The 27,360-nt window shown below is 39.7% G+C and overlaps 1 protein-coding gene across 5 annotated transcripts in view; it reads left to right on the forward strand.

The window, feature by feature from the left end:
• nectin1b (nectin cell adhesion molecule 1b) overlaps positions 1-27,360 on the forward strand; it is a 237,409-nt gene that overhangs the window by 77,982 nt on the left and 132,067 nt on the right. For 4 of the 5 annotated variants that reach the window (XM_062060305.1, XM_062060308.1, XM_062060307.1 and 1 more), the window contains exon 5: positions 915-1,066. In XM_062060305.1, the coding sequence (XP_061916289.1) occupies positions 915-1,066 (152 nt within the window). Of the gene's footprint in view, positions 1-914; positions 1,067-21,904; positions 23,379-27,360 lie in introns of those variants that run through there. The other variant, XM_062060306.1, reaches the window with a different exon arrangement.

The following is a 27,360-nucleotide window of genomic DNA, read 5'->3' on the forward strand; positions in this document are numbered from 1 at the left end:
TACTACTACTATTACTACCACTACGGTGCCTTTTTCGGCCGACAGGAAATGGCGACTTGTGGTTGAAAGTTGATCCCGCCCCTCAGGGCTGCTTGTAGAAGAATGGAGCTCAAAGTGTCTCATTGATGTTTATCAGTGAATCAGCCAAACATTGATTAGCCTCGCCTCCAATCCAGCATGTTGAGCATTCCACAGGTGTTCCCTCAGGCTGCACAACACCTGTACCTGTTGTTACCTGCTGGCTTTCATCCTGCTCCATGTTGTATTTATGTGCTAGCTTGGCTTTCCTCCATGTTGTGTTTATGTGCTAGCTTGTCTTTCCTCCATGTTGTGTTTATGTGTTAGCTTGTCTTTCCTCCATGTTGTGTTTATGGGCTAGCTTGACTTTCCTCCATGTTGTATTTATGTGCTAGCTTGACTTTCCTCCATGTTGTATTCATGTGCTAGCTTGACTTTCCTCCATGTTGTATTTATGTGCTAGCTTGACCTTCCTCCATGTTGTATTTATGTGCTAGCTTGACTTTCCTCCATGTTGTATTTATGTGCTAGCTTGACTTTCCTCCATGTTGTATTTATGTGCTACCTTGACTTTCCTCCATGTTGTATTTATGTGCTAGCTTGACTTTCCTCCATGTTGTATTTATGTGCTAGCTTGACTTTCCTCCATGTTGTATTTATGTGCTAGCTTGACTTTCCTCCATGTTGTATTTATGTGCTACCTTGACTTTCCTCCATGTTGTATTTATGTGCTAGCTTGACTTTCCTCCATGTTGTATTTGTTGTGCTAGCTTGACTTTCTTCCATGTTGTATTTGTTGTGCTAGCTTGACTTTCTTCCATGTTGTATTTGTTGTGCTAACTTGAATTTCCTCCATGTTGTGCCCCCTAACGCTAACTCTTTCTGCTTACTGGCAGCTTGAACGGCTCTCTGCCGAGCAACGTGGAGATCAGGAACAACAGTTTGTTCTTCAAAGGCCCCGTGACCTACGACCTGGCCGGCACGTACGTGTGCCACGCTACCAACGGCATCGGCACGCGCACTAGCATGGTGGACGTCAACATCACAGGTAGGCGTCCACTTTGCTTTTGGCATGGCTTGCTTCTGCGCTGAAGAGCTCCGCCCCTTCCTGTCCTCTGCAGACATCATGAAGGAACACGCTGTTAGCATTTCCTGTGACAATGTGAGCGTTAGTGCTATTTGTGCTAGCTGCTAGCATGTGTGTCATTTGTGTGTCACCAAGTATACACTTAGTGCTAACTTAGCAGTGATGTAGTTGGTGATGTAAAACTTTATTTGTGTCACCAACAATACACTTAGTGCTAAGTTAGCAGTGATGTAGTTGGTGATGTAAAACTTTATTTGTGTGTCACCAAGAATACATTTAGTGCTAACTTAGCTGTGATGTAGTTGGTGACGTTAGACTTTTTTTGTGTGTCACGTAGTGCTAACTTAGCAATGATGTAGTTGATGTAGTTGGTGATGTAGCCCTACAGACTTTTCCTTCCTGAGTGTTGTGGTCTAGAATAACAGGAAAAAATAGCTTGGACAGGAAGTGGTGACGCTGGTGGGTGGGCTCTAGGATGTTCTACTTCCTGGTGTGGTGTGGAGTGGGAGGCGACATGTTGGAGGTTCTGCATGACTCATCTTCTTTATCTGCCTCATTGTGTGTGTGTACATAGGGGCAATGATGTCACGTCCCCCCCCTCATGTGTGATCATGCAGGTGTTAGTCACCAGACAGGAAAGTCAGGAAGTTGTTAGCCAGCAGGAAATATCAGCTTTTACTCACACAATCATTGTGTATTTTATATTGTTGTGTCTTCTTTACACACACAATACATTGTTGAACACGACTACACAATCATTGTGTATTTTATATTGTTGTGTCTTCTTTAAACACACAATACATTGTTACACACAGCTACACAATCATTGTTTATTTTATATTGTTGTGTCTTCTTTAAACACACAATACATTGTTACACACAACAACAATCATTGTTTGTTGTCATGTTCTTGTTACACTGGTAAAGAGTTGAAACAGGAATAAGTGTGTTGCCATGTTCTTGTTACACTGGTAAAGAGTTGAAACAGGACTAAGTCTGTTGTCATGTTCTTGTTACACTGGTAAAGAGTTGAAACAGGAATAAGTGCATTGTCATGTTCTTGTTACATTGGTAAAGAGTTGAAACAGGAATAAGTGTGTTGCCATGTTCTTGTTACACTGGTAAATAGTTGAAACAGGACTAAGTCTGTTGTCATGTTCTTGTTACACTGGTAAAGAGTTGAAACAGGACTAAGTCTGTTGTCATGTTCTTGTTACACTGGTAAAGAGTTGAAACAGGACTAAGTCTGTTGTCATGTTCTTGTTACATTGGTAAAGAGTTGAAACAGGAATAAGTGCATTGTCATGTTCTTGTTACATTGGTAAAGAGTTGAAACAGGAATAAGTGTGTTGCCATGTTCTTGTTACACTGGTAAATAGTTGAAACAGGACTAAGTGTGTTGTCATGTTCTTGTTACACTGATAAAGAGTTGAAACAGGAATAAGTGTGTTGCCATGTTCTTGTTACACTGGTAAATAGTTGAAACAGGACTAAGTGTGTTGTCATGTTCTTGTTACACTGATAAAGAGTTGAAACAGGAATACGTGTGTTGCCATGTTCTTGTTACACTGGTAAAGAGTTGACACAGGACTAAGTGTGTTGTCATGTTCTTGTTACACTGGTAAAGAGTTAAAACAGGAATAAGTGCGTTGTCATGTTCTTGTTACATTGGTAAAGAGTTGAAACAGGAATAAGTGTGTTGTCATGTTCTTGTTACATTGGTAAAGAGTTGAAACAGGAATACATGTGTTGTCATGTTCTTGTTACACTGGTAAAGAGTTGAAACAGTACTAAGTGTGTTGTCATGTTCTTGTTACACTGGTAAAGAGTTGAAACAGGAATAAGTGCGTTGTCATGTTCTTGTTACATTGGTAAAGAGTTGAAACAGGAATAAGTGTGTTGCCATGTTCTTGTTACACTGGTAAAGAGTTGACACAGGACTAAGTGTGTTGTCATGTTCTTGTTACACTGGTAAGGAGTTGAAACAGGAATAAGTGTGTTGTCATGTTCTTTTTTAAAAAAGTACCAATGATTGTCACACACACACTAGGTGTGGTGAAATTTGTCCTCGGCTTTTGACCCATCCCCTTGATCACCCCCTGGGAAGTGAGGGGAGCAGTGGGCAGCAGCGGTGCCGCGCCCGGGAATCATTTTTGGTGATTCAACCCCCAATTCCAACCCTTGATGCTGAGTGCCAAGCTGGGAGGTAATGGGTCCCATTTTTATAGTCTTTGGTATGACTCGGCCGGGGTTTGAACTCACAACCTACCGATCTCAGGGCGGACACTCTAACCACTAGGCCACTGAGTAGGTTCTTGTTACACTGATAAAGAGTTGAAACAGGAATACATGTGTTGTCATGTTCTTGTTACACTGGTAAAGAGTTAAAACAGGAATAAATGTGTTGCCATGTTCTTGTTACACTGGTAAATAGTTGAAACAGGACTAAGTGTGTTGTCATGTTCTTGTTACACTGGTAAATAGTTGAAACAGGACTAAGTGTGTTGTCATGTTCTTGTTACACTGGTAAAGAGTTGAAACAGGACTAAGTGTGTTGTCATGTTCTTGTTACACTGATAAAGAGTTGAAACAGGAATACGTGTGTTGTCATGTTCTTGTTACACTTGTAAAGAGTTGAAACAGGAATAAGTGTGTTGTCATGTTCTTGTTACACTGGTAAAGAGTTGAAACAGTACTAAGTGTGTTGTCATGTTCTTGTTACACTGGTAAAGAGTTGAAACAGGACTAAGTGTGTTGTCATGTTCTTGTTACACTGATAAAGAGTTGAAACAGGAATAAGTGTGTTGGCATGTTCTTGTTACACTTGTAAAGAGTTGAAACAGGAATAAGTGTGTTGTCATGTTCTTGTTACACTGGTAAAGAGTTGAAACAGTACTAAGTGTGTTGTCATGTTCTTGTTACACTGGTAAAGAGTTGAAACAGTACTAAGTGTGTTGTTATGTTCTTGTTACACTGGTAAAGAGTTGAAGCAGGACTAAGTGTGTTGTCATGTTCTTGTTACACTGGTAAAGAGTTGAAACAGGAATAAGTGCTGCTGTCTGTTGCCACAAAACCAAACCGCTGACAACACTTTTCTTTTCTTTGGAACAAAGGTCTCACTGTCGTTACCGTTAGCATTAGCCATGTTTAGCTAGGTGGTGGTCTCTGCTCAGGAAGTAAGGAGGTGGATTATTCTTCTACCTGGAGTGATGAAGACAAACGGCGTGTTGCTGCTTGCCAAAATCAGCAGCGTCAGGTGACGCCATGTCAGAGGAATGAAGACGTGTATCAACATGGTCGTCTCCAGTGTGAAAGCGGTTTGTCTCCGCCTTGGATGGCGCCGTCTGCCTCATGGCTACACTGCAGGCCGCGCCCTCGCCAACTGCCATCTTCATGCGTCCATCACAGCTAGCAGAGCGTCTGCTGCAGCGTGTCGCTCCTTGATGGCACGCACTTTGATGGCACGCACGCAGTTTACTGGCACCACGCGTCCTCGCTGCAGGGGGCGCTGCTGCCGCTCCTCGTTATGCTAATGAGAGACTTACACGCCGCCTCATCATGGTCACCAAGCAGCAGAAACATGCAGTGTGCACATCTGACCAGTAGAGGGTGTCTCTCATTCACGTCTTCCTGCTAACATGTTTTTCATCAACCTCATGGAGGGTGCTAACCTTTTAGCATTTTGTATTTTCTTTGTCCATCACACACCAAACAAAAGATGACAAGACACTTTCAAACATAAGGGTGTCCATATGTGCACTTGGCACCAGGACACCCTCAGCCGCAGTTCCATGATCGACTTTGTAGTTGTGTCATCGGATTTGCGGCCTCATGTTTTGGACACTCGGGTGAAGAGAAAGGCGGAGCTTTCTACCGATCACCACCTGGTGGTGAGTTGGCTGCAATGGTGGGGGAGGATGCCGGACAGACCTGGCAGGCCCAATCGCATTGTGAGGGTCTGCTGGGAACGTCTAACAGAGGCTCCTGTCAGAGAGAGTTTCAATTCCCACCTCCGGAAGAACTTTAAATATGTCACAAGGGAGGTGCTGGATATTGAGTTTGAGTGGCCCATGTTCCGCACCTCTATTGTCGAGGCGGGCGATTGGAGCTATGGTCGCAAGGTGGTTGGTGCCTTTCGTGACAGTAATCCTAGAACCCGCTGGCGGACACCAGCGGGAGGGATGCAGTCAAGCTGAAGAAAGAGTCCTATCGGGTTCGTTTGGCTCATAGGACTCCGGAGGCAGCGGACAGGTACCGACAGGCCAAGCGGTGTGCGGCTTCAGTGGTCGTGGAGGCAAAACCCGGACATGGGAGGAGTTCGGGGAAACCATGGAAAACGACTTCCGGACAGCTTCGAAGCGATTCTGGACCACCATCCGCCGCCTCAGGAAGGGGAAGCAGTGCACTGTCAATACCATGTATGGCGGGGACGGTGTTCTGCTGACCTCGACTGCGGATGTTGTGGATCGATGGAGGGAATATTTCGAAGACCTCCTCAATCCCAACAACATGTCTTCCTATGAGGAAGTAGTGCCTGGGGAATCTGTGGTGGGCTCTTCTATTTCTGGGGCTGAGGTTGCTGAGGTAGTTAAAACGCTTGTCGGAGTGGATGAGATCCTCCCAAAGTTCTTTAAGGCTTTGGATGCTGTGGGAGTTTGCCCAACCAGTCTACATGTGCTTTGTGGATTGGAGAAGGCATTCGACCGTGTACCCCGGAAGTCCTGTGGGGAGTGCTCAGAGAGTATAGGGTATCGGACTGTCTGATTGTGGTGGTCCGCTCTCTGTATGATCAGTGTCAGAGCTTGATCCACATTGCCGGCAGTATGTCGGACACATTTCCAGTGAGGGTTGGACTCCGCCAGGGCTGCCCTTTGTCACCCATTCTGTTCATAACTTTTATGAACAGAATTTCTAGGCGCAGTCAAGGCATTGAGGGGACCGGTTTGGTGGCTGCAGGATTAGATCTCTGCTTTTTGCAGATGATGTGGTCCTGATGGCTTCATCTGGCCAGGATATTCAGCTCTCACTGAATTGGTTCGCAGCCGAGTGTGAAGCGACTGGGATGAGAATCAGCCCCTCCAATTTCGAGTCCATGGTTCTCGCCCGGAAGAGGGTGGAGTGCCATCTCCGGGTTGGGGAGGAGATCTTGCCCCAAGTGAAGTAGTTCTTGTACCTCGGAGTCTTGTTCACGAGTGAGGGAAGAGTGGATCATGAGATCGACAGGCGGATCGGTGCGGCGTCTTCAGTAATGCGGACGCTGTATCAATACGTTATGGTGAAGTAGGAGCTGAGCCGGAAGGCAAAGCTCTCAATTTACCGGTCGATCTACGTTCCCATCTTCACCTATGGTCATGAGCTTTGGTTTGTGACCGAAAGGACAAGATCACGGGTACAAGCGGCCAAAATGAGTTTCTTCCGCCGGGTGGCGGGGCTCTCCCTTAGAGATAGGGTGAGAAGCTCTGCCGTCTGGGGGAGTTCAGAGTAAAGCCGCTGCTCCTCCACATGGAGAGGAGCCAGATGAGGTGGTTCGGGCATTTGGTCAGGAGGCCACGGGGAAGACCCAGGACACGTTGAGAAGACGTGACATTCCCGGCTGGCCTGGAAATGCCCCGGGAGGAGCTGGACGAAGTGGCTGGGGAGAGGGAAGTCTGGGCTTCTCTGCTTAGGCTGCTGCCCCCACGACCCCACCTCAGATAAGCAGAAGAAGATGGATAGATGGAAGGATGTCAACAATATTTGACATGATTATTTTATTATTAGTGCTTTTTTATATGTTGCTATGACATTATGTGTATATATGTATATATATATATATGTCAACAATATTTGACATGATTATTTTATTATTAAGGCTGTCAAATGATTATTTGTAAACAGATTATTCTCATTATAGAATTTTAAAATAATCATCAGTTAACTTGTTAATTTTAACAGCCCTGATAATAATTATTACATGTCAATATTTAAGATTTTACATAAATGGTAAACATGTCAATATTTATCATTTTACATCAAATGTAAACATGTCAATATTTAAGAATGTACACGACCCTGAAGGGAATAAGCGGTAGAAAATGGATAGATGGATGGATGAATTGTAAACATGTTACTATTTATGATTTTACATAAAATGTAAACATGTCAATATTTATAATTTTACAGAATGTTTGTTAGAGGACAGGTGTGTACTAAATGTTTGCTAGAAGACAGGTGTGTACAGAATGTTTGTTAGAAGACAGGTGTGTACAAAATGTTTGTTAGAGGACAGGTGTGTACAGAATGTTTGTTAGGGTACAGATGTGTACATAATGTTTGTTAGAGGACAGGTGTGTACAGAATGTTTGTTAGAGGACAGGTGTGTACAGAATGTTTGTTAGGGTACAGGTGTGTAGAACGCGATGTTGCGGCAGCCATGATGGCGTTGGCGTTGGCGTGCTCTCTGATGTTGATGTCACACGTCCTAAAGCGGCATCAAGGAGTTTAGACGGAGTGTTGCTAGCGGCTGCAATGTGCCGTGTGTCAGTGGAGAAAGACAAAGTGAAAGCAGCTGCCAGATGAAAAAGCGCACGAGTGTGCACATTTGTGCCGACCCAATACTTACGTCACATCCAGTTTGCACTGCAGCCTGAAAAAGACCAGCGTCTTCTTTCTACCATGCTAATGCTGCTTGTTGTTAGCGATAGCATCCCTCTGTTTACACCTGTCATTAGCAGCCCTTTTTTTAGCATTAGCATTGCCATGTTTATACATGTCATTAGCTGCTGTTTGTTAGCATTAGCATCCCTTTGTTTACACCTGTCATTAGCTGCTCTTTGTTAGCATTAGTATCCCATTGTTCACACCTGTCATTAGCTGCTCTTTGTTAGCATTAGCATCCCCTTGTTCACACCTGTCATTAGCTGCTATTTGGTAGTATTAGCATCCCATTGTTCACACCTGTCATTAACTGCTTTTTGTTAGCATTAGCATCCCCTTGTTCACACCTGTCTTTAGCTGCTATTTGGTAGCATTAACATGGCTGTGTTTACACTTTTTACTAGCTGCTGTTTGTTCGCATTAGCGTGGCTGTGTTTACACTCTTCATTAGCTGCTGTTTGTTAGCATTAGCATCCTTTTGTTTACACATGTCATTAGCTGCTGTTTGTTAGCATTAGCGTGGCTGTGTTTACACTCTTCATTAGCTGCTGTTTGTTAGCATTAGCATGGCTGTGTTTATACATGTCATTAGCTGCTATTTGCTAGCATTAGCAATACTGTAGGTCATTAGCTTCTATTTGTTAGCATTAGCATGGCTGTAGGTCAATAGCGGCTGTTTGTTAGCATTAGCATGGCTGTAGGTAAATAGCGGCTGTTTGTTAGCATTAGCATGGCTGTGTTTATACATGTAATTAGCTGCTATTTGCTAGCATTAGCAATGCTGTAGGTCATTAGCTTCTATTTGGTAGCATTAGCAATGCTGTAGGTCTGTATCGGCTGTTTATTAGCATTAGCATGGCTGTAGGTCATTAGCGGCTGTTTGTTTGCATTAGCACGGCTCTAGGTCATTAGCGGCTGTTTGTTAGCATCAGCATGGCTGTAGGTCATTAGCTTCTATTTGTTAGCATTAGCATGGCTGTAGGTCAATAGCGGCTGTTTGTTAGCATCAGCACGGCTGTAGGCGATGTCTTTTGAAGATGTTTACAAAGACGGGTGTGCATGTTCTCTGACATTCCACAAGCTGCTTCCTTATTCTCAGCTTGTTCATGTTTCAACATCTTCTCCTCCTCCTCAGGCTTTTCCTGGAGAAGAAACATGTTGAAAATAGTATTCCTTTTATTACAAATCATTTCATTTTACAATAACAATCAATAATATCAATACAGTCTATAACAAAAACATCTAGTTAAGATGATTGTCTCCAACTAAAGAATAGCATGAATGAATAAAAAGTATTTAAAAAGTTCAGATGTTTAAAAAGTATTTGACTTATTGTATTGACAAATGACACCTAATGATGTTTTTATGACACATTTATTATTATGATTATTATTATGATTATTATTATGATTATTTTTATTGTTGTTGTTATGATTATTGTTATGATTATTATTATGATTATTGTTATGATTATTGTTATCAGGGTTTTTGGGGGCGTGGCCAATATTAGCTGTTCATATCATTTGCATAATTGTTGATGATTCATATAAATATTTTTGGAATGCTAAAAATGTTTTACATACATTTAAATATAAGTAGTTCGTATTGACATATTTTTGTATAGTTTTGTTCTATTTTTATCATTATTATTAAACAACCTATACTTATATAACATTTCATAACAGACAATAACATAACATATCATAACAAATCATAACAAATCATATTTGACTTCCACACTTACAATCCAAGGTTGTGAACGCTTTGGGTCTGATCTACTGAGATGGAAATAGCAAGTACTAAGTAGTGTTGTCCCGATACCAATATTTTGGTACCTCTATGGGGGTAGCTCGATGGTAGAGTGGCCGTGCCAGCAACTTGAGGGTTCCAGGTTCGATCCCAGCTTCCGCCATCCTAGTCACTGCCGTTGTGTCCTTTGGCAAGACACTTTACCCACGTGCTCCCAGTGCAACCCACACTGCTTTAAATGGAACTTAGATATTGGCTTTCACTACGTAAAAGTGCTTTGAGTCACTAGAGAAAAGCGCTATATAAATATAATTCACTTCACTTCCTACCGGTACCAAAATTATTTCGATACTTTTCTACCAAACACTATAAAAATGGGACCCATTACCTCCCTGCTTGGCACTCAGCATCAAGGGTTGGAGTTGGGGGTTAAATCACCAAAATGATTCCCGGGCGCGGCGGCGCTGCTGCCCACTGCTCCCCAAGGGGATGGGTCAAATGCAGAGGACAAATTTCACCACATCTAGTGTGTGTGTGACAATCATTGGTACTTTAATCTTTAATCTTTAATCTTTAAATAAAGGGGACCCCCAAAAAATTTCATTATTGTCTTTATTGTAACAAAAAATGTTAGGGTACATGAAACATATGTTTATTATTGTAATTTAGTCCTTAAATAAAATAGTGAACATACTAGACAACTTGTCTTTTAGTAGTAAGTAAACAAACAAAGACTCCTAATTAGTCTGCTGACGTATGCAGTAACATATTGTGTCATTTATCTACCTATTATTTTGTCTACATTATGAAGGACAAACTGTAAAAATTAATTATTAATCTACTTGTTCATTTACTGTTAATATCTGCTTACTTTCTCTTTTAACATGTTCGATCTACACTTCTGTTAAAATGTAATAATCACTTATTCTTCTCTTCTTTGATACTTTACATTAGTTTTGGATGATACCACACATTTAGGTATCTATCTGATACCAAGTAGTTACAGGATCATACATTGATCATATTCGAAGTCCTCATGTGTCCAGGGACGTATTTACTGACTTTATAAACATAATATGATTTTTTTTAAAACGAAAGAACATTTTGTGATGTTAAAAAATATCGATGTAATCATAGTAGTATCAACTAGATATGCTTTTGTACTTTGTATCATTACAGTGGATGTCAGGTGTAGATCCACCTATGGCATTTGTTTACATTGGGACGCCGGTGAGGTATTGTATCCTCCTACGGTGTGTAGTGAAGCATGTTTAGCTATTCCTCGTCCTGCAGTGATAATGGTACTTGTAATGATACTTTTTAGAGCTGGTATGGTACCAAAAATGATTAATTAGTATCGCATACTAATACCAGTATACCGTACAACTCTGGTACATGGTATAAAACATTGTGTACTATAAGTGTTTACAAAGTATAAAATAGTGTGTACATAGTATAAAATAGTGTGTACTATTAGTGTGTACAAAGTATAAAATAGTGTGTACTATTAGGGTGTACATAGTATAAAATAGTGTGTACTATTAGTGTGTACAAAGTATAAAATAGTGTGTACAAATTATAAAATAGTGTTTACTATTAGTGTGCACAAAATATAAAATAGTGTGTACTATTAATGTGTACAAAGTATAAAATGGTGTGTACATAATATAATATAGTGTGTACTATTAGTGTGTACAAAGTATAAAATAGTGTGTACATAACATAGTATAGTGTGCACTATAAGTGTTTACAAAGTATAAAATAGTGTGTACATAGTATAAAATAGTGTGTACTATTTGTGTGTACAAAGTATAAAGAAATGTGTACTATTATTGTCTACAAAATATAACATAGTATGTACTATTAGTGTGTACAAAGTATAACATAGTGTGTACTATCAGTGTGTACAAAGTATAAAACAGTGTGTACTATTAGTGTGTACAAAGTATAAAAGGGTGTGTACATAATATAATATAGTGTGTACTATTAGTGTGTAAAAAGTATAAAATAGTGTGTACATAATATAGTGTGCACTATTAGTGTGTACAAAGTATAAAATAGTGTGTACATGATATAAGATAATGTGTACTATTAGTGTGTACAAAGTTTAAAGTAGTGTGTGTGCTTAGTGTGTACAAAGTATAAAATAGTGTGTACTAGTAGTGTGTACATAATATAAGATAGTGTGTACTAGTAGTGTGTACAAAGTATAACATTGTCTCAGAGTGTACTATTAGTGCGTACAACGTATAAAGAAGTATGTACAAACCCCGTTTCCATATGAGTTGGGTAATTGTGTTAGATGTAAATATAAACGGAATACAATGATTTGCAAATCATTTTCAACCCATATTCAATTGAATGCACTACAATGACAAGATATTTAATGTTCAAACTCATAAACGTATTTTTTTTTTTTGCAAATAATAATTAACTTAGAATTTCATGGCTGCAACACGTGCCAAAGCAGTTGGGAAAGGGCATGTTCACCACTGTGTTACTTTTCTTTTAACAACACTCAATAAACGATTGGGAACTGAGGAAACTAATTGTTGAAGCTTTGAAAGTGGAATTCTTTCCCATTCTTGTTTTATGTAGAGCTTCAGTCGTTCAACAGTCCGGGGTCTCCGCTGTCGTATTTTACTCTTCATAATGCGCCACGCATTTTCGATGGGAGAAAGGTCTGGACTGCAGGTGGGCCAGGAAAGTACCCGCACTCTTTTTTTACAAAGCCACGCTGTTGTAACACGTGCTGAATGTGGCTTGGCATTGTCTTGCTGAAATAAGCAGGGGTGTCCATGAAAAAGACGGCGCTTAGATGGCAGCATATGTTGTTCCAAAACCTGTATGTACCTTTCAGCATTAATGGTGCCTTCACAGATGTGTAAGTTACCCATGCCTTGGGCACTAATGGACCCCCATACCATCAGAGATGCTGGCTTTTGAACTTTGCGTCGATAACAGTCTGGATGGTTCGCTTCCCCTTTGGTCTGGATGACAGGATGTCGAATATTTCCAAAAACATTTTGAAATGTGGACTCGTCAGACCACAGAACACTTTTCCACTTTGCATGAGTCCATTTTAGATAATCTCGGGCCCAGAGAAGCCGGCGGCGTTTCTGGATGTTGTTGATAAATGGCTTTCGCTTTGCATAGTAGAGCTTTAACTTGCACTTACAGATGTAGCGACAAACTGTATTTAGTGACAGTGGTTTTCTGAAGTGTTCCTGAGCCCATGTGGTGATATCCTTTAGAGATTGATGTCGGTTTTTGATACAGTGCCGTCTGAGGGATCGAAGGTCACGGTCATTCAATGTTGGTTTCCGGCCATGCCGCTTACGTGGAGTGATTTCTCCAGATTCTCTGAACCTTTTGATGATATTATGAACCGTAGATGTTGAAATCCCTAAATTTCTTGCAATTGCACTTTGAGAAACATTGTTCTTAAACTGTTTGACTATTTGCTCACGCAGTTGTGGACAAAGGGGCGTCCCTCGCCCCATCCTTTCTTGTGAAAGACTGAGCATTTTTTGGGAAGTTGTTTTTATACCCAATCATAGCACCCACCTGTTCCCAATTAGCCTGCACACCTGTGGGATGTTCCAAATAAGTGTTTGATGAGCATTCTTCAACTGTATCAGTATTTATTGCCACCTTTCCCAACTTCTTTGTCACGTGTTGCTGGCATCAAATTCTAAAGTTAATGATTATTTGCAAAAAAAAAAAAGTTTATTAGTTTGAACATCAAATAAGTTGTCTTTGTAGCATATTCAACTGAATATGGGTTGAAAATTATTTGCAAATGATTGTATTCCGTTTATATTTACATCTAACACAATTTCCCAACTCATATGGAAACTTGGTTTGTACTATTAGTGTGTACAAAGTATAAAATAGTGTGTACTATTAGTGTGTATAAAGTAGTGTGTACTATTAATGGGTGTGTTGCATGTGATCTACTAAGACTGTGTGTACAAAGTATAAAGTAGTGTGTACTATTAATGGGTGTGATCTACTAAGACTGTGTGTACAAAGTATAAAGTAGTGTGTACTATTAATGGGTGTGATGTACTAAGACTGTGTGCACAAAATATAAAGTAGTGTGTACTATTAATGGGTGTGATCTACTAAGACTGTGTGTACAACGAATAACTATTTAAATGATACTTTTGTGTGTACGGTTGCTTTCACCATGGAGACACTCATTTACTCTACATCCATGTTCTCATCTCCAACATTCCAACCTATGTGTGGACTTTAAGTACTTACTGACTAGTTTTAGTGCGAAAGGATTATTGTACTTATCAGTTTGTTTCAGTCCACACAAACCTTTAGTAGGTCAGACCCTTAAAGGTTATTTGAATAAAAGTATAAATACACTCGAAGCACAACTAACTTTATAACTTCTTTTGAACAACAACATGGAATCAATGTCATATTTGAATGGTGATCAGAATATGCATCATTTCTTTGAAGATATATTTGCTTGTGATGTTTATCATTGACCAAAAGTACTGCTATTAACATTAATAATAGTAATTACCATCTCTTTGTTTTCCACTCGTCACGTCTGCAAGTCGCTCTTTAATTTGAGTCACATGATCTCGGTCTGCACTCCCCTTTCAACCGCCATCTTGTCTCGACATGTCAGCCTCTGCGTGGGATCGGAATGTGACGCGCTGAGCGGACGTGTTCAGACACCACCGCGTTAAGACCATGACTACACTTGTAGGCCGTCCTTTCAAAGTCTCCTCGTGTTCGCTTGTCACCTTTCTTCTGCGTTTATAATCAATAACATCACCTCGTTAACATGTAATCAATAACATTACCTCGTTAACATGTAATCAATAACATTACCTTGTTAACATGTAATCAATAACATAACTTTGTTAACATGTAATCAATAACATCACTTTGTTAACATGTAATCAATAACATCACTTTGTTAACATGTAATCAATAACATCCCTTTGTTAGCATGTAATCAATAACATCACCTTGTTAACATGTAATCAATAACATCACTTTGTTAACATGTAATAAATAACATCACCTTGTTAACATGTAATCAATAACATTACCTTGTTAACATGTAATCAATAACATCACTTTGTTAACATGTAATAAATAACATCACCTTGTTAACATGTAATCAATAACATTACCTTGTTAACATGTAATCAATAACATCACTTTGTTAACTTGTAATTAATAACATCACCTTGTTAACATGTAATCAATAACATTACCTTGTTAACATGTAATCAATAACATCACCTTGTTAACATGTAATCAATAACATCACTTTGTTAACATGTAATCAATAACATCACCTTGTTAACATGTAATCAATAACATCACCTTGTTAACATGTAATCAATAACATTACCTTGTTAACATGTAATCAATAACATCACCTTGTTAACATGTAATCAATAACATCACTTTGTTAACTTGTAATCAATAACATCACCTTGTTAACATGTAATCAATAACATCACTTTGTTAGCATGTAATCAATAACATCACCTTGTATAATTATCATTAAATACTTTTATTGCTTTAATAGATATCATTCAAGACTTGTATTACTTTTATAAATGCAATCAATAAGTTTAGTACATTTATAAATATAATTGAATATGTTCATTACTTTTATCAATATAATCAATACCTGTATTACTTTTATGAATATCATTCAATACTTGTATTACTTTTATAAATATAATCAATACTTTTATAGATATAATTCAATACTTGTATTACTTTTATAAATATAATAAATACTTTTATTACTTTTATATATGTAATTAATACTTGTATTACTTTTATGAGTATTATCAATACTTTTATTACTATAATACTTTTATAAATATTATTCACTTCACTTTTTATACATCTTTTCATGACAAAAAATACACAAAATAAGTTTGTGTTTACTACTACTGATGTTGTTTACTAATACTGATGTTGTTTACTACTACTGATGTTGTTTACTAATACTGATGTTGTTTATTAGGGACCGCAATGTCCCTTTATTGTAACGTTTTATTATTATTCCGCAGCTTTGCGCTGTAATTTGACCCCCTTAACATGCTTCAAAACTCACCAAATTTGACACACACATCAGTATTGGCGAACAAAACGATTTAGTCAAAAAACCAAACCCCAAAACTCAAAATTGCGCTCTAGCGCCCCCTAGGAAGAAAACTGCCTCTAACTCCCAGTACGAATGTCGTAGAGACAACTTCTATGTAGGTCTGACTTAGACCTAGATTTCATACATTGACATCATTCAGCAAAAATCAACAGGAAGTTGGCAATTCCCCCTTAAAAACAAAAGTTTTGTAAAAACAGTCACTTTTGCCTCTTTGAGCTGTAATTTGACCCCCTTAACATGCTTCAAAACTCACCAAACTGGACACACACATCAGGACTGGCAAAAATTGTGATCTAATAAAAAAACCAACCCCAAAATTCTAATTTGCACTCTAGCGCCCCCGAGGAAGAAAACACAGACACAACTGCTCCTAGGAAGAAAACTCAGACAAAACTGCCTGTAACTTCCAGTAGGAAAGTCTTAGAGACATGAAACAAAAACCTCTATGTAGGTCTCACTTAGACCTACATTTCATAGATTGACAACCACCAGCAAAAATCAACAGGAAGTTTGCAATTCCCCCTTCAAAACACAAGTTTTTTAAAAACCGGTCACCTTTCTTCAAACATGATCTCCTCTGAGCGTCTTTGTCGTTTCGGCTTCAAACTAGCACAGGAGAGAGATTGAACCCTTCTGATTAAAAGTTGACGAAAGAGTTTTAATTACTGCTCCGGTTTTGATTTTATGAGCCTTCAAAGAACCGCTGCGCTGATGCTGCTGCGCTGCTGCCGTCTCAAGATGGCCGCTTAAAAGCAGGAAGCACCAGCGTGAGCACACAATGCAGAGAAGGTAGGTACTGTGTATTGGGACACTTAGGACTTAACACTGGACAAAACTATTGGGACACTTAGGACTAACACTGGACAAAAGTATTGGGACACTTAGGACTAACACTAGACAAAAGTATTGGGACACTTAGGACTAACACTAGACACAAGTATTGGGACACTTAGGACTAACACTAGACAAAAGTATTGGGACACTTAGGACTAACACTAGGCAAAAGTATTGGGACACTTAGGACTAACAGTAGACAAAAGTATTGGGACACTTAGGACTAACACTAGACAAAAGTATTGGTACACTTAGGACTAACAGTAGACAAAAGTATTTGGATACTTAGGACTAACACTAGACAAAAATATTGGGACACTTAGGCCTAACAATAGACAAAAGTATTGGACACTTAGGACTAACAGTAGACACAAGTATTGGGACACTTATGACTAACAGTAGACAAAAGTATTTGGACACTTGGGACTACAAGTAGTCAAAAGTATTGGGACACTTAGGACTAACACTAGGCAAAAGTATTGGGACACTTAGGACTAACACTGGACAAAAGTATTGGGACACTTAGGACTAACATTAAGCAAAAGTATTGGGACACTTAGGACTACAAGTAGACAAAAGTATTGGGACACTTAGGACTAACACTAGGCAAAAGTATTTGGACACTTAGGACTAACACTGGACAAAAGTATTGGGACACTTAGGACTAGCACTGGACAAAAGTATTGGGACACTTAGGACTAACACTAGACAAAAGTATTGGGACACTTAGGACTAACACTAGACAAAAATATTGGGACACTTAGGACTAACACTGTACAAAAGTATTGGGACACTTAGGACTAACACTAGACAAAAGTATTGGGAGACTTAGGACTAGCACTGGACAAAAGTATTGGGACACTTAGGACTAACACTAGACAAAAGTATTGGGACACTTAGGACTAACACTAGACAAAGATATTGGGCCACTTAGGACTAACACTGGACAAAAGTATTGAGACACTTAGGACTAACACTTGACAAAAGTATTGGGACACTTAGGACTAACACTAGACAAAAGTATTGGGAGACTTAGAACTAACACCAGACAAAAGTATTGGTACACTTAGGACTAACAGTAGACAAAAGTATTGGGACACTTAGGACTAACACTAGGCAAAAGTATTGGGACACTTAGGAATAACACTAGACAAAAGTATTGGGAGACTTAGAACTAACACTAGACAAAAGTATTGGTACACTTAGGACTAACAGTAGACAAAAATATTGGGACACTTAGGACTAACACTGTACAAAAGTATTGGGACACTTAGGACTAACACTAGACAAAAGTATTGGGAGACTTAGGACTAGCACTGGACAAAAGTATTGGGACACTTAGGACTAACACTAGACAAAAGTATTGGGACACTTAGGACTAACACTAGACAAAGATATTGGGCCACTTAGGACTAACACTGGACAAAAGTATTGGGACACTTAGGACTAACACTAGTTAAAAGTATTGGGACACTTAGGTCTAACAGTAGACAAAAGTATTTGGACACTTAGGACTAACACTAGACAAAAATATTGGGACACTTAGGACTAACACTGTACAAAAGTATTGGGACACTTAGGACTAACACTAGACAAAAGTATTGGGAGACTTAGGACTAGCACTGGACAAAAGTATTGGGACACTTAGGACTAACACTAGACAAAAGTATTGGGACACTTAGGACTAACACTAGACAAAGATATTGGGCCACTTAGGACTAACACTGGACAAAAGTATTGAGACACTTAGGACTAACACTTGACAAAAGTATTGGGACACTTAGGACTAACACTAGACAAAAGTATTGGGAGACTTAGAACTAACACCAGACAAAAGTATTGGTACACTTAGGACTAACAGTAGACAAAAGTATTGGGACACTTAGGACTAACACTAGGCAAAAGTATTGGGACACTTAGGACTAACACTAGACAAAAGTATTGGGAGACTTAGAACTAACACTAGACAAAAGTATTGGTACACTTAGGACTAACAGTAGACAAAAGTATTGGGACACTTAGGACTAACACTAGGCAAAAGTATTGGGAGACTTAAGACTAACAGTAGACAAAAGTATTTGGACACTTAGGACTAACACTAGACAAAAATATTGGGACACTTAGGACTAACACTGGACAAAAGTATTCAAACACTTAGGACTAACACTAGACAAAAATATTAGGACACTAAGGACTAACACCAGTGTGACCCCACTATGCAGAGAAGGTAGGTAATGTGCGGGTAAAGATATGTTGTATGGGTGTAAGAAAGAAGCACCAGTGTACCCCAGTTTGCAGGGAAGGTAGGTAATGTGCAGGTAAAGATATGTTGAATGGGTAAAGGCAGGAAACACCAGCAAAAGTTGGTCCCGGCAAACGCTGCTTGCAGCTTTAATTAATACAGATGTTGTTTACTACTACTGATGTTGTTTACTAATACTGATGTTGTTTACTAATACTGATTTTGTTTACTAATAGTAAAGTTGTTTACTACTACTGATGTTGTTTACTAATACTGATGTTGTTTAGTAATACTGATGGTGTTTACTACTACTGATGTTGTTCAATAATACTGATGTTGTTTACTAATACTGATTTTGTTTACTAATATTGATGTTGTCTACGAATACTAAAGTTGTTTACTAATACTGATGGTGTTTACTAATACTGGTGTTGTTTACTACTACTGATGTTGTTTACTAATACTGAAGTTGTTTACTAATACTGATGTTGTTTACTAATACTGATGTTGACATAAACTTTCTTTGTAGCGTCCATGCTAGCTGTTAGCACTGTTTGCATCGTTAGCTGTTGTCATAGTCATGAGTATTTGTCAAGTACTTCATATGCTTCGTATTTGTCAAGTACTTAATATTCATGAGTATTTGTCAAGTACTTCATATTCATGAGTATTTGTCACATACTTCATATTCATGAGTATTTGTCAAGTACTTCATATTCATGAGTATTTTTCTAGTACTTCATATTCATGAGTATTTTTCAAGTACTTCATATTCATGAGTATTTGTCATGTACTTAATATTCATGAGTATTTGTCACGTACTTCATATTCAAGAGTATTTGTCACATACTTCATATTCATGAGTATTTGGGATTATGAGTATTTTTGTTACTGCTGTACAAATATTTGAATACTAATATTTGAAATTGTAATTATATTACAACTCTGCACGCTGATACTGCTTATTTCCTGCAGAAGCAGCTAGCGTGCTGATAGCTAGGTAGAAGCTAGCATGTTGATTGCTAAGTAGCAGCTAGCGCGCTGATGGCTAGGTAGCAGTTAGCGCACTGATGGCTCGTTAGAAGTTAGGGCACTGATGGCTAGGTAGAAGCTAGTGCGCTGATGGCTAGGTAGCAGCTAGCGCGCTGATGGCTAGGTAGCAACTAGCGTGCTGATGGCTAGGTAAAAGCTAGCGCACTGATGACTAGGTAGCAGCTAGCGTGCTGATGGCTAGGTAGCATCTAGCGTGCTGATGGCTAGGTAGAAGCTAGCGCGCTGATGGCTAGGTAGCAGCTAGCGTGCTGATGGCTAGGTAGAAACTAGCGCACTGATGGCTAAGTAGCAGCTAGCGTGCTGATGGCTAGGTAGCAGCTAGCGTGCTGATGGCTAGGTAGAAGCTAGCGCGCTGATGGCTAGGTAGAAGCTATCACGCTGATGGCTAGGTAGCATCTAGCGCACTGATGGCTAGGTAGAAGCTAGCGCGCTGATGGCTCCTCCACGTCACATGACCGCTGGCGAGAGATGTGTGACTCCGCCCACGTGCTGTTCATCACCATGTTATGTTAGGAATCAAGCTTCCTGTTGCTATGGCAACGGCTGATCACTTTTATTAGCAGGAAATATTCCAATGACTATTCATACTGCAACTGATCCAATAATGATTATTGATACTGCAACTGATCAAATAATGATTATTGATACTGCAACTGATCAAATAATGATTTTTGATACTGCAACTGATGACATATTGATTATTTGTACTGCAACTGATCAAATAATGATTATTAATACTGCAACTGATCAAATAATGATTACTGATACTGCAACTGATGACATATTGATTATTGATACTGTAAATGATGAAATGTTTATTATTGATACTGCAACTGATCAAATATTGATTATTGATACGGCAACTGATCAAATAATAATTATTGATAATGCAACTGATGACATATTGATTATTGTTACTGTTACTGATGAAATATTGATTATTGATTGACAACCCTTAGAGACTTTCATGTCTTAGAGACATGAAACAAAAACCTCTATGTAGGTCTCACTTAGACCTACATTTCATAGATTGACAACCACCAGCAAAAATCAACATGAAGTTTGCAATTCCCCCTTCAAAACAAAAGTTTTTTAAAAACCGGTCACCTTTCTTCAAACATTACCTCCGCTGAGCGCTTTTGTCGTTTCGGCTTCAAACTAGCACAGGAGAGAGATTGAACCCTTCTGATTAAAAGTTGACATATTGATTATTTATACTGTAACTGATGAAATATTGATTATTGATACAGCAACTGATCAAATATTGATTATTGATACTGCAACTGATCAAATTATAATTATTGATAATGCAACTGATGACATATTGATTATTGATACTGTAACTGATGAAATATTGATTATTGATACTGCAACTGATGAAATATTGATTATTGATACTGCAACTGATCAAATAATGATTATTGATGCAGCAACTGATGACATGTTGATTATTGATACTGAAGCTGATCAAATAATGATTATTGATACTGCAACTGATCAAATATTGATTATTGATACTGCAACTGATCAAATATTGATTATTGATACTGCAACTGATCAAATAATGATTATTGATACTGCAAATGATCAAATAATAATTATTGATACTGCAACTGATGACATATTAATTATTGATAATGTAACTGGTGAAATATTGATTATTGATACTGCAATTGATGAAATATTGGTTATTGATGCTGCAACTGATGAAATATTGATTATTGATACTGCAACTGATGAAATATTGATTGTCATGTGCAACATTTAGCAAAAGTGTTGGGACACCAACAGGAAGTGTGTGTGGCAAGTTAAGGGTGGGACAGGAAGCGTGGTGTGTCCTAATTTGGGCGTGCTTTGATGTCACCAGTTTTGTGTTTGCTCAAAAGAACCTGGGAAGGAAGTTTGATGCTCACCTTTTTGGTCTTTTGACAACTTCTACGTGCTCGTGCATGAGTCCTGCCTCTCCGTGCATGTGTTGTGGGCGGGGCCTGCTTTCTTTTCCCGTCCTGGCCTCCTTCCTTCCTTCCTTCCTTCCTTCCTTCCTTCATTCCTTCCTTCCTGCACAACCTCACCTCCTCCCACCTGAGCACTGACACGCCCCCTCCGTCTGTCTTTTCCTACCCAGAATCCCCTAGCAAACCCGCGGGGGGCGACGATGCGGCGCAGGAGCAGGACTACACGGGTGGGGCCATCGTGGTGGTGGTGGGGGGCGACGATGCGGCGCAGGAGCAGGACTACACGGATGTGGCCATCGGGGTGGCGGTGGGGGGCGTGGCCCTGTTGGGCGTGGCCGCCATGGTGCTGTGGGTGTTGGTGCGTCGCCGCCAGCGCACCTTCAAGGGCGACTACAGCACCAAGATGCAGGTGCTAGGCAACGGCAAGGCCCCGCCCCCTGGCGGCCTGCACTACCCCGAGGATGAGGAGGACGAGGAGGACAAGAAGCCCTCGCAGACAGCGGGCGACGAGGGCGAGGGGGAGGAGCTGAAGAGGCCCTACTTCACGGTGGACGAGGGCGGAGACTACGACCAGCGGACTCTGGCCTTCCAGTACGACCCCCGACAAGAAGTCAGCGACGACATGATCTCACAGACCGACGGCTCCGTCATCTCCAAGAAGGAGTGGTACGTGTAGGCTCCGCCCCCGGCCTCACGCGCCGCCGCCTCCTTGTCACCACCCGCACTGCACCCCTCCCCCACTCTCACCCCCTCCCTCCCCCACCTTTGGACCCGTGTCACCCGACTGGACAAACTGATGTCAGCACACGTGCACACACACACACACACACACACGCACACACTCACACACACACACACACACATGCTATGTATGACATAAAACACCCACCCACACACATGCTCTGTATGACATATAAAACACACACACACACATGCTCTGTATGACATATAAAACACAAAAATACACATGCTCTGTATGACATATAAAACACACACACACATGCTTTGTATGACATATTAAAACACACGCACACACATGTTCTGTATGATATAAAACCCACACACACACACACATGCTCTGTATGACATATAAAACACACACATGCTCTGTATGACATAAAACACACACACACACACATGCTCTGTAGGACATATAAAACACACACATACACACATGCTCTGTATGACATAAAACACACACAAACACACATGCTCTGTATGGCATATAAAACACACACACACACATGCTCTGTATGATATATAAAACATACACATACACATGCTCTGTATAACATATAAAACACACACATGCTCTGTATGACATATAAAACACACAGACACACATGCTCTGTATGACATATATAAAACACACACACACACATGCTCTGTATGACATAAACACACAGTCACACATGCTCTGTATGACATATAAAACACACACACGCACACATGCTCTGTATGACATATAAAACACACACACACACACACATGCTCTGTATGACATATATAAAACACACACACACACATGCTCTGTATGACATATAAAACACACACACGCACACATGCTCTGTATGACAGATAAAACACACACATACGCTCTGTATGACATATAAAACACACACACACATGCTCTGTATGACATATAAAACACACACACACATGCTCTGTATGACATATTAAACACACATACACATGCTCTGTATGACATATAAAACACACACACACACACATGCTCTGTATGACATATAAAACACACACACACATGCTCTGTATGACATAAAACACACACACACACACACATGCTCTGTATGACATATAAAACACACACACACATGCTCTGTATGACATATTAAACACACATACACATGCTCTGTATGACATATAAAACACACACACACACACATGCTCTGTATGACATATAAAACACACACACACATGCTCTGTATGACATAAAACACACACACGCACACATGCTCTGTATGACATAAAACACACACACACACACACATGCTCTGTATGACATATAAAACACACACACACATGCTCTGTATGACATAAAACACACACACACACACATGCTCTGTATGACATATAAAACACACACACACACATGCTCTGTATGACATATTAACACACACATGCTCTGTATGACATATAAAACACACACACACACACACACATCCCCTGTATGACATACAAAAGACACACACACACACACACACATGCTCTGTATGACATTAAAACACACACACACACATATTCTGTATGATATAAAACCCACACACACATACACATGTTCTGTATGACATATAAAACACACACACACACATGCTCTGTATGACATATAAAACACACACACACACATGCTCTGTATGGCATATAAAACACGCACATGCTATATATGACATATAAAACACACACACGCACACATGCTCAGTATGACATATAAAACACACACACACACATGCTATGTATGACATAAAACACACACACACATGCTCTGTATGACATATAAAACACGCACACACACACATGCTCTGTATGACATATAAAACACACACACACACACATGCTCTGATTGACATATAAAACACACACACACACACACATGCTCTGTATGACATATAAAACACACAAACACACATGCTTTGTATGACATAAAACACACACACACACACATGCTCTGTATGACATATAAAGAACACACACACACACACATGCTCTGTATGACATATAAAACACACACACACATGCTCTGTATGACATATAAAACACACACACACACACACACAAGCTCTGTATGACATATAAAACACACACACACACACATGCTCTGTATGATATATAAAACACTCACTCACACATGCTCTGTATGACATATAAAAGACTGCCACTTGTGAAAAGTCCAACACTGAATTTCTGTTTTGCCAAATCATTGCCATGTTTTTTTATAATCTTCTTTTTAATGATTTAGATGTTTTGATGATTTAATGTTTTCAAAAGAATATTTTTGTAATCAAACATTTTGCAGAAAGGAGAAAAAATTGATGGAATTGATTTGTTTTTGTTGAGTTAGGATATTTGACCTCCAAGTGAGAATAAACATGTGTTGTGACTTTTAGCAGGAAAAGGAAAAGGTCAATGTTTGCTAATTATGTTTTGTCATGTTTTTTTATGTTTTTTTTTTTTTTGTGTGTGTTTTTGTTTTTGTTTTTTTTGTTTTTGTTTTTTTATTTTTTTAATGTTTTAATGTGTTTTTATGTTTTGATGTTGTTTTGCTTTTTTATGTTTGTTATGTTTTTATGTTTTTTTTTATGTTTTTATGATTTTAAGTTTGTATGTGTTTTTTTTTTTATGTTTTTTGTTTTTTGTGTTTTTTACGTTTTATTTTTTTTCCTTTTTATGTTTTTATGTTATTTAATGTTTTTTTACGTTTTTATGTTTTTTACGCTTTTATGTTTTTTTAAAAGTTTTTTAAGTTTGAATGTTTTTTATATTTTTATGTTTCACAGCGTCTGTTTGTTGGGGGGTGTGGGGGAGGGGTACGTGTTGTTGGCATTAATTCCCGCAAGCAAGACTGCAAAAGAAAAAAGGGAATTCAGACATTTAGCCAAATATTTTGCCTGCTGCTTCTTTCCTTTATTTTGAAACCAACGATTGCTTTTTCTTAGTTTTTTTTATTCCTGAACGCATAATTCAAGTTAAAAAAGTGCTTGTTTGTCAAATTGAATAACACCTTCTTTCATGCTTGGTGTTTACTGTAAACAAAGATGGCGTCCCTCACCTGGCTGTTCCAGGAGAAGAGAGCATCACGCATCAACACATCAAGCCTTATCAGTGGGGGTGGGCAATACTTGGAGTCAATACCAAGTAAACACGGTATCACTGATATACATTCCAAGACTTTATTGGAGAACTTTGTGAGATTTGTCAAGAGACAAAAAGTTTCTTGAAGTACTGTAAATACAACAAGCAGAAAGAATGAATGAATGAATCCTTGATGAGACTCACACTTGTTGGAGGGAAAAGTCAACAATGTAACAATAATATCAACACTACAACAACAACACATGAGGGGGAGAGGCTACGTGCGCCTCAGAGCGAGGATGGTCACATGATCTCTGAGAGAAAATTCAAGTGCGGAAGAAAAATTGCAGCAAAAGTATCGATTCCATCCCACTCGTATCGATGTGATACAATAGCCACACCAGTATCCATGTTAAGGATATTTATCAATTCCATCCCACTCGTATCGATGTGATACAATAGCCGCACCAGTATCCACATTAGGGATATTTATCAATTCCATCCCACTCGTATCGATGTGATACAATAGCCACACCAGTATCCATATTAGGGATATTTATCGGCCGCAGGGTTTGTTTTGAAAACAAACTCTTCCTCTGCTTCTAAAGAAGAAATGATTGCACAATAGGAAATGATCATCACAAATAAAAATGTGCAAATACGAGGAAAATGAGTCAAAGTAACGGAAACGTTTTTATTCTTTTTAAATCATGTCGGCTTTTAAATCACAATTTGACAAAGTGCTTATTCTTTCTTCTGCTTTTGTTGAAAGTCGGTTGAAAAGTTTGTTTTGATGAAAGCAGTTTTTGTGTTTACATGTTTTGGTGAATTATTGAGTGCCTAAACACTTTTGGAAGCACAAGTCAGTGACGCTAGCACAATGATGCCCCTAGTGGTCAGTCAGTGATGCTAGCACAATGCTGCCCCTAGTGGTCAGTCAGTGATGCTAGCACAATGCTGCCCCTAGTGGTCAGTCAGTGACGCTAGCACAATGCTGCCCCTAGTGGTCAGTCTTTGACGCTAGCACAATGCTGCCCTTAGTGGTCAGTCAGTGACGCTAACACAATGCTGCCCCTAGTGGTCAGTCTTTGATGCTAGCACAATGCTGCCCCTAGTGGTCAGTCAGTGACTCTAGCACAATGCTGCCCCTAGTGGTCGGTCAGTGACGCTCAACGCTGCTAAAGGTCAGTCAGTGACACTAACACAACACTGCTAGTGGTCAGTCAGTGACGCTATCACAATGCTGCCTCTAGTGGTCAGTCAATGACGCTAGCACAACGCTGCCCCTAGTGGTCGGTCAGTGACGCTAGCACAATGCTGCCCCTAGTGGTCGGTCAGTGAGTGACGCTAGCACAACACTGCCCCTAGTGGTCGGTCAGTGACGCTAGCACATCGCTGCTAGTGGTCGGTCAGTGACGGTAGCACAACGCTGCTAGTGGTCAGTCATTTGATGCTAGCACAACGCTGCTAGTGGTCGGTCAGTGACGCTAGCACAATGCTGCTAGTGGTCGGTCAGTGACGCTAGCACAACACTGCTAGTGGTCGGTCAGTGTCGCTAGCACAACGCTGCTAGTGGTCGGTCAGTGTCGCTAGCACAACGCTGCTAGTGGTCGGTCAGTGACGCTAGCACAACACTGCTAGTGGTCGGTCAGTGATGCTAGCACAACTGTGCTAGTGGTCAGTCAGTGACGCTGGCACAACACTGCTAGTGGTCAGTCAGTGACGCTAGCACAACACTGCTAGTGGTCAGTCAGTGACGCTAGCACAATGCTGCTAGTGGTCAGTCAGTGACGCCAGCACAACACTGCTGGTGTCAGTC

The sequence above is a fragment of the Entelurus aequoreus genome, linkage group LG10 (genome assembly GCF_033978785.1).
Source record: "Entelurus aequoreus isolate RoL-2023_Sb linkage group LG10, RoL_Eaeq_v1.1, whole genome shotgun sequence".
NCBI lineage: Eukaryota > Metazoa > Chordata > Actinopteri > Syngnathiformes > Syngnathidae > Entelurus > Entelurus aequoreus.